The sequence below is a fragment of the Trachypithecus francoisi genome, unplaced genomic scaffold, assembly GCF_009764315.1.
Source record: "Trachypithecus francoisi isolate TF-2019V2 unplaced genomic scaffold, Tfra_2.0 Lachesis_group10, whole genome shotgun sequence".
In the NCBI taxonomy this organism is placed as follows: domain Eukaryota; kingdom Metazoa; phylum Chordata; class Mammalia; order Primates; family Cercopithecidae; genus Trachypithecus; species Trachypithecus francoisi.
The window spans coordinates 112,828,204-112,840,282 of record NW_022681455.1 but is presented as its reverse complement, the minus strand read 5'-3'; the positions used below and the strand labels follow the sequence as shown (position 1 = coordinate 112,840,282).

General features: G+C 41.7%; 1 protein-coding gene across 3 annotated transcripts in view; it reads right to left on the bottom strand.

Annotated features, from left to right (window-relative positions):
- The window catches only part of PMFBP1 (polyamine modulated factor 1 binding protein 1), a 54,986-nt gene extending 47,074 nt beyond the window's left edge, over positions 1-7,912 (bottom strand). For 2 of the 3 annotated variants that reach the window (XM_033218847.1, XM_033218848.1), the window contains exons 1-3: positions 7,738-7,912; positions 6,670-6,741; positions 377-529 (exon numbers count right to left, since the gene is read on the bottom strand). In XM_033218847.1, coding sequence (XP_033074738.1) covers positions 377-529; positions 6,670-6,681 — 165 coding nt within the window. In that variant the 5' untranslated portion in view covers positions 6,682-6,741; positions 7,738-7,912. Of the gene's footprint in view, positions 1-376; positions 530-6,669; positions 6,742-7,514; positions 7,717-7,737 lie in introns of those variants that run through there. The other variant, XM_033218846.1, reaches the window with a different exon arrangement.
- Positions 7,913-12,079: the final 4,167 nt, after the last annotated feature.

Sequence of the window (12,079 nt, the reverse complement as noted above, 5' to 3'; positions counted from 1 at the left end):
GGTTTTTATTTTCATGGTTGACTTAGACGTTTGTCTGAGATCCATAGCAGATGCTGCTCCCCTTGTATCACTATGATCTGATATTTTCAGGGCAACGGACTGTAAATACAGGTGTGAAAGGCCCGATAAGGAAAACATTGTGCCTAGGATGTACATGACCTTGGAGATAGATGGAAAAATCCTGAAGGCAGGAATGGCATTTTCCGTGTGTGTGTGTGTTGGGGTGTGCGTGTTTAATTCTCTTAATTCTCTCTCATTGCTTGCTCAATAAGTACTCTTGAATGAACAGTGGAAGAACTTTCTATTATTCCCGCCCAAGGGAACAGAGGCAGAAGTCGAGGGAGCAGGGGTGAGCGGCCGCTGCCAAGTCCCTTACGTGGCTGCTGTTCATTGCCTCCTCCATGCAGAGCTGATTGTCCTGCAAGGTCTTCCTCTGTCTCTTGCAGACATCGTGCAGATTCTTGATGTCAACTTGCAGGCTTAACAGCTTGCTGTTCAGGCTGCTCACTTCTCTGTCTCTCTCCCCCGCCTAGGCAGCCAGAAAAACAAAAGCATCAATTATAAGCTATCAAGAAAGTGCTTGCTTTCGTTCACTTAACAGGTTGACAGAGACTTGAAATTTGCTGGAAATTTGTCCATCAACCGTTAGCTGTTATTACTCATCCTGTGTAACATTTACACAGTTTCCAATTGCCAGGTGTCTGAGCGCTCTGTGTTATTCAGACAATTACTGATTTATATTAATTAATCTTCACCACACTGCTGAGGGTGCACCACAGACAATTCCCCTGTTTTTCAAGAGGAAGTCAGTGCCTAGAATAATTCTAGGCACCTAGTGGACTGTCTATAAATATTAATGGCTCTGCCACTGATGAACATATTGAGATGTCAAATGAACTTGTCAAGACAAGTATAGTGAATCCATGATGGGCTTGATATGGGATTCTGAAGTCTCTTACCTTTCTCTTCTACCCACTAGACTACCAAAAGATCTCCCTCACCTATAAACCCAGTGCTTTTCTTTTTTTTTTTTGAGACGGAGTCTCGCTTTGTCACCCAGGCTGGAGTGCAGTGGCACAATCTTTGCTAACTGCAAGCTCCGCCTCCCGGGTTCATGCCATTCTCCTGCCTCAGCCTCCCGAGTATCTGGGACTACAGGCACCCGCCACCACTCCAGGCTAATTTTTTTTTTATATTTTCAGTAGAGACGGGGTTTCACCATGTTAGCCAGGATGGTCCTGATCTCCTGACCTCGTGATCTGCCCACCTCAGCCTCCCAAAAGTGCTTTTCTTTAGAAGCATTCACAATGGGAACAAAAGTGAGATCCCTGGGCTGGTGGCTAAGTTCTGTCTTTGATTATGAGTGAAAAGAATTAGCTAATTGTTGCTAGATGGGGATGGAAAGTAGTGATTGAGATATAAATAGAGTGTGTGGGGCATAGTAACTTGGGTGGGGGTGCGGGTGCAGAGCTGCTGTAGGAGGGTGGCGCTTTATCACACCAGGATGCCACCTCCACTCCCAGAGTTGTGGGTGGTAATGGTGTGAAAAGGAATGAGGAAGAAGTCCTGTGTGAACCTGTGTAGTGCTTCAGTTCTGTCACTGTGCTGGTTTTCTACAACGCTCATGAGCACAGGTGTTACTGCTGCTGAGTTTTAAGTCTAGGAACTGAGGCTGTTTCTTTCATGGTAAGTACATGGTTTGGCTCTGTATCCCCACCCACATCTTATCTCAAATTGTAATCCTTACGTGTTGAGGGAGGGACCTGGTGGGAGGTGATTGGGTCACGGGGGTGGTTTCTCCCATGCTGTTCTTACAATAGTGAGTGAGTTCTTACAAGTTTAAAAGTGTGGCACTTCCCCTCACTGTCTCTCTCCTGCTGCCGTGTAAGATGTGCCTTGCTTCCCCTTTGCCTTCTGCTATGATTGTAAGTTTCCTGAGGCCTCCCCAGCTATGTGGAACTGTGAATCAGTTAAACCTCTTTTCCTGATAAATTACTCAGCCTCCAGTAGTTCTTTATAGCAGTGTGAAAATGGACTAATACAGTACCTATCTCTTAGGTTAGATTACCAAGAGGGTTCTTAAGTGAGGATTCATGGCATCTATTAAAGAAACACTCCCAAGAAAAACCAGCATGGAAGAAGGGGAAGCAGGATAGGGAAAGGGTAAAAACCAAGTACAGGTAAATTTTCAGAGAATCCTGTGGGCAGTAATTTTAGCCTGCTCATACAGGAAACTCTGGAATATAAGCTACACCTTAGAGTCTGTCCTGATTGGTGTCAGTGAAAGCTGGGCTGTCAAACTCAGTATCAGTCAGTCAATGGCCAACGGCCATCCCATGGGTTATAAGCAACTAAGAACTTCCAGCTCTCTGCCCCTGTAGGCAGTGACTTCAGTAGTCTAAAGACAATTCTTCTAAGAGAGTTACAGCTGCAAAAGTGCGCAGTAGGCAGGGGATAGGTGCATAGAAATAGTGAAGGGAAATAAGCCACAGTGCCCAAGGCCTCACATCTGGTTAGTAGTAGGGCCAGGAGAGCACGTTCTTCCTGACCCTGTAGCTGGTGCTGTGCCATCATATCCGACTGACTGGTTTGTCTTTTGAAATACATGAGCTGCATAACATACATTCCCAGAGGAAGTGGAGACCTGATATGGGCATCGTAAATCAAGCCTTAAAGGACCCCTACACAAGGCCGAGGGGGGCTGGAGGACAACGGCGAGAATCGGACATTGCAATGTCAGAGTATTCGGAATTCAGAAGGTTTCCCAGAACTGCTGCTGTCTCCGCTGATTTATTTCTTCATTTCCATTTAGTACCTGGATTTTTTTTTAACCACTTTACAGTTTAATTAGGTTAACGGCATGGCTCTGTCATTAAAAGGATTTCATTATCTCAAAACTCTCCCTCCTCCTCTCTTGCTCCCATCCTTCGTTCCTTACTTCCAGAAAAATAACAGTGGATGTCAATTGTCCTAAGCATGTAATTACCATTAAGACAATTACCAGGGACTCTCTTAAGAGAATATGTGTAGAGTGGCCTTAAAAAACGGTGTACAGACACTGTTTTCTAACTTGGAAACAAAATGCTTAACTCGATAAAGAGTGGTAGTTTGATTCTGGTGCTTTGGATCCCTTTCCTGTGGTTACCACACTGGGAATAGGGTATGGAGCCTCTCCAGGAAGTGGGACCCTAAGGAACCTCTTCACTCTGGCCACAGGACTGTCTTTCTTTGGCATCTATGAGCAATTTAGGTGACAACAAGATGCCTGCTCCACAAGAGAGCCAAATACCCTATACTCTTGCCTGGTGCTGAATATATGTGTCTTAAGGCAGGGACCCTGACAGCAGATTGTTCCCCATGGAGACTAGTACACTGAAGGCTCACTAACAAAATACCAATGATACACACTTGAGTTTCTCTAAATTAAAAGTTAAGTGCTCTCTCTCAGGCCAATAAAAATATCCTTTCTTCCTCCAGTTTTGGATGTCCTCTGAGTAAAAGGCCTGATAGCCCAATTCTTTTGCACCACCAGAAGTTCAGAATTGGATCTTCAATGTAGATGATCTCATCTAATTTGTACATTTAGCGTTGGCTCAGAGTCTCTGAGAAAATGTCTTCATTCACGAAACAAGGTTTGGAATAAATCATCTTTCTTTGAACATTCCTTAAACCAGTTGAATAACAAATATGTTTTGATGGATGTCAAGTGAAATTGACTTTTGAAAACAAAACTTAACCATTCACTCCTGGAAACCAAATTATAAAGAGGTTTTGATGCATCAGAAAAGGAGTAAAAAGGCTGGGAGAGTCATCAGGTGATTTCCAGAACCACGTTCAATTTTTAATTATAGGGAGTTATTAGAAAAGGCTGTGCTCACCTCAGAACCCCAGAAAAGCCAATGTTTCTGGGGTCTCAGTGAACCTAATTTCTTGCTAGTATCTCACACAGATATTAGCTGTAAACTATTTATAATCCTATCTACTTTATGAAGGCTAAATCCCAGGCAGATGCCTTTTGAGTATCAACATGCAATAGGGATAGATTTAATCTGACATTTCATCAATCATAGCTCTGTAACCATTACTGGGGCATGAGATGAACTGAGAGTCATAATGTTGACCCTCAGGCACCATCTGATCCTGTCCTGGATCTGAAGTCATTAACAATGGCTGAAATCACAAGTCTCCGCTGCCAGGTGAGTTTTCATTTACATAAGTCATGTACTTAGTTACCTGGTTTCTCTTATATAAGGTTGGAACCTGGTCACTCTGCTTTGAAACATATGACAGCAGCAGCAGCAGCTATCAACCCACAGGCAAAATGATGAGTGCTGATACTGCAGTGGCTACCATATTCATGATAACTATTAGAAAATAAGTTATTTACTGAAGCAAATTTTCTGTATTGATTAAATGGGTCTTTTGTCAAAAAGCATGGTATCTCAAACATATATTTCAAAACAGGAGAAGACATTTTGCTCTAGGTTTCCAAGTATTGACAGTCTCAAGCTTCTTCTTGGGGGAAGCTAATGTTAAATTGAAGCTCGTGATTCAGTAGCATTTTCAGAGCCCAAGAGCATTGCAAAGATTCAAAATGGCAGCATTCCCAGGGATTTGGCATTTCAACATGAAAATCCAGGGTAATTTAGGATTCAACCAATAACACCATAAAGGTCATCATCTTTGGGATATTATCTTATTTGTCTGAGGATAAGGACAAATCTTCAATAATCAATGGGAAACCACTTTTAACCACCACTAATATCACAACCATTCAATTTATGGTGAGAGTCATGCCTTAAGAATCACAAAACCTTAAAAACTAACATTGATTCAGGAATTTTTACATTCTACTTGTGTAATAGTAGAGTTTACAGTTATCTGCAGTAATTTTAAAACTATTATTGATATTACTGACTTGATTACCAGTTGACTTTTCCATTTATAGAAATATTACAGTTTTTGCATTACTTATGATGGAAATGAATGGGTACTTATACAAGGTTTTGCCTGTGAACAAACATTTAGAACCAATTATGTTCATATACTGAAGAGTGACTGTATTTTATGGTGTTCTAAATTCTTTAAAAATTGGTGTATACCTGTGTAACAAATCTGCACATTCTGCACATGTATCCCAGAACTTAAAGTATAATAAGAAAGATTAAAAAAAGAAAACATTATGAAATGTAAGAAGGCTAAACACACATACACACACACGCACACGCTTAGATTAACAAATTAAAAAAGATATCTGAGAGATTCCCTTATCAGTTGTATATTCATTAACAAGTTATTTAACTTCTGTGGCTACATTTCCCTATAAAATAGAGATAATTATAGTTTCCTAAAGGTTGTTGTGATGATTAAATGCATTGGTAGATACAACGTACTTAGAACACTGTCTGACACATATTGTGGAAGGCTAGATTAGTGTTTGCCATAAAAACAAAATTGGCCATAAGTATACAGTGTAGGATACACATGACATATGGTGGAGATCAGCCACCTATGGAACGTGGGCTGATTTTTATTGGCACCTGGGCAATTTTCACAGACTTTTCACTATCATATCATTTGAGAAATTATTCTACCAAGAAGGTAAGCTCCATGAGAGTAGGGATCTTTGTCTATTTTGTTCACTGCTTTATTCCCAGCTCCTAGAACAATGAATGCCTGGCACATTGAAGGAGATCCAAAGATATAAGTTAAATGAAGAAACAGCCTTCTAGAAAATCCATACCAGATCCTTGTTCCCCACAGAACTGGTATCAAGTTCTGTATGGCTCCAGTAATGCAGCAGGAAAGGAGTGGACTGCCTGTTTCAGAATCTGCTCACCTCTTGGTAGGAGGTCTGTTAAAAAGCATATGGTACGTGGGACAATCCTTTACTCATCAAAACAGTCCCCTTAAATCCTTTCTGAAACAAGGTAGGGCATACATAAACATAGTTTGTTGCTGTTGTTGTTGTTTTTGTGACAGGGTCTTTGTCACCCCAACTGGAATGCACTGGTGTGATCATGGCTCACTGCAGCTTCAACCTCCCAGGCTCAAGTGATCCACTTGCTTCAGCCTCCCGAGTGGCTGGGACCAAAAGAGCATGCCACCACACCTGGCTAATTTTTTTTTTTTTGTAGAGACAGGGGTCTTACCGTGTTGCCGAGGCTGGTCTTAAACTCTGGGGCTCAAGCGATCCTCCTGCCTTGGCTTCCCAAAGTGCTGGGATTATAGGTTTGAGTCACTGCGCCTGACCCCATAAACACAGTTTGACCAAAAGATTAAACTAATCAGACACTCCATCTTCATATCATTCCAGATAAAGAGAGAATGTTAGCAACAATAGTTAATATCAATTAAATACTTTCTACATGCACTACCTTTGCTAATCCTCATACCAAGTCTTTGGAATAGGTGATCATCATTCATATTTTCTAGATAAAGCAAAGGAAACTTAAAGTAGGCAAAAAACTCAGTATCATACTGCTGATAGATATGGACCCAGACCCACCCAGCTCAAGTCTGGGCTCTTAAACACGATGCTCTGCTGCCCACCTCTGTCCATGATATTTTGTGATGCTTGTTACTGGAATTTTGAATAATAAAACATGAAAAAAAGTCCCTTGTAATGAATATTCAACTCCACGTATGTAGAGGAGTTAGGAGCCTTACCTCATCTTTCATTTCCTTGGCAGCTCTCAGTTCTCCTTTAACCTTTAGTATTTTCTGAGCTTTGTTATAAATCTGAAAAAGTCCAAGTATTTAAGATGGAAAAAGTATAAATGAGCCTGCCCTTTAAAGATTTTCCCAGCTGGATCTAGGCCCTCAGCAAGAGGTTTGGAAAATTTTCCCGAACTGTTAGCAATATCCATTTGCCTACCCATCTGTTTGTGTTTTCAAAAGTGTGTTAAAACCTCCAGATGGTAGGACCATGGTTTTACATCTTTTCCAGAAAACCACTATTTGGTGAACCAAACAGTTTCTGAATTCACCCTTCTTGGAAAGCAAAAAGTCTGAATCGAGTTTACTTTTTGGATTTCTATGTACTCTATGGCTCAGATAGAGTTAACATTATGTACTTACTGTGAACCAGACATGATGTGCATGACCCAACTTCATTCTCACATGAACCCTGAGAGGCAGGGACTACTACTATCCTCATTTATAGACAAGGAAACTGAGGCCCAGAGAGGCTAAGTGACTTACCCAAGGTCACAGAGGCTCTCTTACTACTCTATGAGGAGCTTCCATTAATTTTGTAACTATTCATACGAAATATCTGATGATGTGATGTTTTTTAAGCATCAGCTTGTTATAATGTTGATGCTCATAAAGTTAGGAAACCTGTGAAGTGCTGAGACTTATCTAGCTAGAAAGCCTCCAAGGTCTTCGCACATGTATGTGTGTGTAAGTACAGGATGATGCATTTGAGGTCATAATGCACTGAGCTTATTAAAATTATCTCATTCATTCTGTTTTTAACCCTAAGAATAGAGGAATTTCCACCAGGAACTTACCTGCAGAATAGCTCAAGGAATAAGAAGCTATTAAAATACTCATCTTTTGTAATAAACCACATCCCCTATCCCTAATATATGCCAAGAGGAAGAAAGAATGTTGGTGATGTGTGGAATCTGGAATGTTTTATGGAGCTGAATTTTGATTTCCTGCATTGTGTACCCTCTGAAGTCTTCATGCACAGAGGTGTGTCGTGGGAATGGAGGTGTGGCTCAGGCTCACCTGGTGGGGACAGGCTAGGTGATGGTGTAGCAACAAACAACCCCCAAGTCTCAGTGGCTTACAACCGTGAAGGTTTATTTTTTACTCTTGCTACATGTCCTTTATGAGTCAGCTGGGGCTCTGCTCCACATCGTCCTCAGTCTCCTCATAGTCCTCAGCTGGTGGAACTTCTATTATCTAGTATGTTACCTGTTGCCATGGTAGCAGAAAGGGAACTTGGTGAATCACCTACTGGTTCTTAAAGTGGAAGTGAAACACTTTGCTTCTGCTCACATTTCATTAGCCAAACAAGTCACATAGCCATGCCTAACTTCTTCCTTTATCTCCCCAAAGAAATACAGGCATATGTCAGAGGGATTGTGGGTTCGGTTTCTGACCACCAAAATGAAGCAAATATCACAATGAGGCAAGTCACACAAATGTCTTGGTTTCTCAGCGCATAGAAAATTTATGTTTACACTATACTGTGGTCTACTAAGTGTGCAATAGTATTATGTCTAAGAAAACAAGGTGCATAACTTAATTAAAAATACTTAATTGCTAAAAAATGCTGAGGTGGACACAAGGGAGCACATGCTGTTGGAAAAATGGCGCCATTAGACTTGCTTGATGCAGGATTGCTACAAACTTTCTATTTGTTAAAAATGCAATATTTGTGAAGCACGGTAAAGTGAAGAGCAATAACACAAGGTATGCCTGTATTGGCGAACATCACAAATGACTTCCATACTAGTCAAGCAAGAAGATTAAAAATAGCGTGGCATAAAAGAACACTAAACAGGGTTCTAGGCCACCAAGCTTATAAACCTGGTTCAGCAGCTCACTGGAGGAGTGGGCTTTGGAAAGGCCTTCATATCTCTGTACCTTCATTTCTGCTTCTGTAAACTAGGAAGCTGTAATAAATGGCCTTTAGAAGTCTTTCCTAGCTTTCAAGTTCACTGATTCAGTGCTCTACCATGATGGACATCTTTCTGTAGGAGGAACTATGAACTCAGCCCAAGTATCATACAAAAAGTTGTAACAGAACAAATGTATCCTTGAGAATCATACTTCTTTGCAGGCAAGCCCACTGGATAGTCAGGAGATGATTCTGAAATCAAATGAAATCTTGTCCAAAAGACAGAAAACTTATTTTCTAGATTGTGATAGTTTCATCCACTATGGAGTTACACAGCTGTAGTTGCAAGAGCCAAGAGCATTTCGAAGCAAAATAGAAGGCATAGGTTCTAATATTTGCATGAAAATACACTGAATTTACTAAGTAAGGTAAGAAGAAAAAAAGAGAGCTGGAGTTTGTTGCATGAAGGAGACGTCAGAATCTTGAGTCATTAACAATAGCAGCGGGCAGTTTGGAAGGGCTTATGATGAAAAAACTGGAAGTGTTATATGATAAGTTTTTGATGCATTTGACAGTAATGTTTGTCAGATGGATAGGGAAGAGTGCTTTGGGGGAGCCCCACAGGCTTTACGAAATGCTCATGGGAATGTTCACAGTGCTGTCTGACTGAGGAGTGTGGCTGGACAGATACTTTGTGGAGGAAGGACTCATCCCAGAGGGAGGGACTCTCTACCAGATCCCTGGTTACTGACTCTCTGAAGCCAGGACTTTGCTCATGTCTCTCTCCTCTCAAACCTTTGTTCTTACAAAGACGCCTCCTGCCTCTCTGTTGAGACTTTTATTTCTTCATGCCTTGTTGCTGCCATCTGCCCAGGGAGCTCCTTTCTTGTATTCTAAACTCCTGCCATCTGCTTTTCAAAGTAGGCCTTCTCTTGGTGACAGCTGTGCCTAAAAAAAGTGATTGTAGTGAAAACAAAAACTTGGTCAGAGCTTCTAGTGATGTTTTGTGCCTCCCCTCAGTCCACTCTCAGAGCACCTTGCAGATTCCAAAGAAACACCTAACACCACACCTCAAATGGGTGACTAAGGCAGCAAGTATCAAGTTAGGTGTGCAAAAAGAGAAAATACATATTTCTATTACTCAGTGTTTTTGTTAAGCCCCGTTTTCACCAAATGGCAGAAAACATAATCTTAGTTATTTCTGAGAAAGCACCATGACTTTCAGGTTACAAATGAATCGGTTCATGATTCCCTCACAGTTCATGATTCCCTCAACCTCTTTAAGGCCTCTCCAGAGTCCGCCTAAGATTTTGGGGTCCCAGTTTGGATCCTGGCACCAGGGGAAGCTTCTGGTCCATGGTCATGGGCATCTCTCCCAGCTAGAGTATGCTGAGGTGTCATTGTCCTGGTCAGTAGGCCACATGTATTAATATTAGTCTGTTCTCACATTGCTATATGGAAATAACCGAAACTGGGTAATTTATAAAAAAAAGAATTTTAATTGACTCACAGTTCTGCATGGCTGGGGAGGCCTCAGGAAACTTACAATCATGGCAGACAGCACCTCTTCACGAGGCGGCAGGAGAGAGAATGAGTGCCAGCAGGGGAAATGCTAGACGCTTATAAAACCATCAGATCTCATGAGAACTCATTCACTATCACAAGAACAGCATGGGGGAAAACACCCCATGATTCAGTCACCTCCCACCAGCTCCCTGTCACAACACATGGGGATTGTGGGATTACAATTCAAGATGACAAAGCCAAACCATATCACCTTATATCCTGTGTCTTCCTCATCCTAAGGGCTTTTGGGTCACCTGGCTCTTCCTCATCCTTTGAAGATGTTCCTCCCTGTTCCCCATGAAGACACAAACACGTGCACACACGCACCACACATACATACACACACACCACATGTGAGTGGTTTCAGACCGTCTTTTAGATCTGTCCTATCAGCATTCTATATTATACCTTGAAAGGTTCTGAGAGAAAGGGGACATGATATTCACTTTCCTGGTTTTGATCAAAAGTTCCTCTGCCCTTGGATTGCTAAACCTATCTGGGAATCTATTGTTTTCCCTCCCTTCTGCCCCATTTCATAGATCTCACCAGGGTCTAATTCTCCTGCTTACATTCTAATAATCCTATTCCTCCTCTTTCCTAACTCAGAGGGTGTTTGTTTAGTTTTGGAGAGAGGATCGAAAAGGGGACAAGTGAACAAGTTCTTTGAAGTGCAGTTTGAGCAGGCCAGGATGTGAAACACACCAGTTAGTACTTCACATACCACCTGTCCACATTAGGTGACCCCAATGCCGTAATCACAGATTGCTAATTTTGACTCCCTCCCCAAGGAACTGGTAACTGCCTGGGTATATGGTTGACTCCTGGCCTTACCGCGACATTGTTGCTCTAAGGAACACCGACTATTCCTTTTCCTTCATGGCCGGGATGGAAGAATATCAAGGGTCTGTTTTTCCTAATCTAAAACATGTTTCTGGGTTTTCAAGGAAAGATGCTTTTTTGGTTTAAAATTAAAGCTATCTTTATGGGATAATACAAACTAACTTAGGCTCCAATGTTCTATCTCTTACCAATGAAAAAAGTGTGATGAATCTTAGAGCTCTTCATTATTGAAATGATGAGAAGGTGCTCAACATTTTCTCTATTTTTAAAAATATGTGAGCCCCATGAACAGACAGGGATGCTTATTGGATACTAAATTATTTCTATCCAGAATGTATAATTGGAGCCAATGTGCAGAGGCTTTTTGGCATGAAGAGAGTTTGTCTTTTGAATCCAAACCCAGTTCTAAAGGAGAAAATCCCTGGTAGTGTAGGGCATAACCAGTAGGGGGAGAAGGTATGAGGAGATGATGTTGGAGATGGTTTTGCCAGGGTTTGGGGTTCTGCAGAGTAACAGTGAATAGGAACCTGACACCAATGTCACTGACTGAGCCATAGTCCAATTCCAGGACTGAGGTTCTTCTGGAGAGAAAGTAGGGCTAATTGGGTCCTCCCAGAAAGAGGCTTTTGGATGACAGAAGAAATGAGGGGCCAGGAGGAGCAGGAGAAGGAATCCAGGATTTATGAGACTTACTGTCCTAGATGAAAACCTCTCCCCTTGGCTCTCTCCTTTCACAGAGGCTGTTTGTTGTCTGTCCCAACATCCATATTCACCCATACTCTTTATTTTCCTTAGTAACAGATGCTCATTTTATTGGGATGCCCAGGCACTCATCTAAAAGACTCTATCTCCTTTTAGCTTGCAGCTAGGTATGATTATGTATCTAAGTTTTGGTCAACGAGACATATAAGGAAGTATTGTAGAGACGTCCATGAAATCTTCTTAAAGAGAACTAGTGCACAGCTCTTTGTTCTTCTCACCTTTCTAATGGCTTGCAATGCTGATTTAGTGCCTCGTGTTCCAGCAGCCATCTGGAACGTGAGGCCCTAATGCTATGGAACCACCATTGTCAGCCCTGGATAGAAAGAGCAATATCTA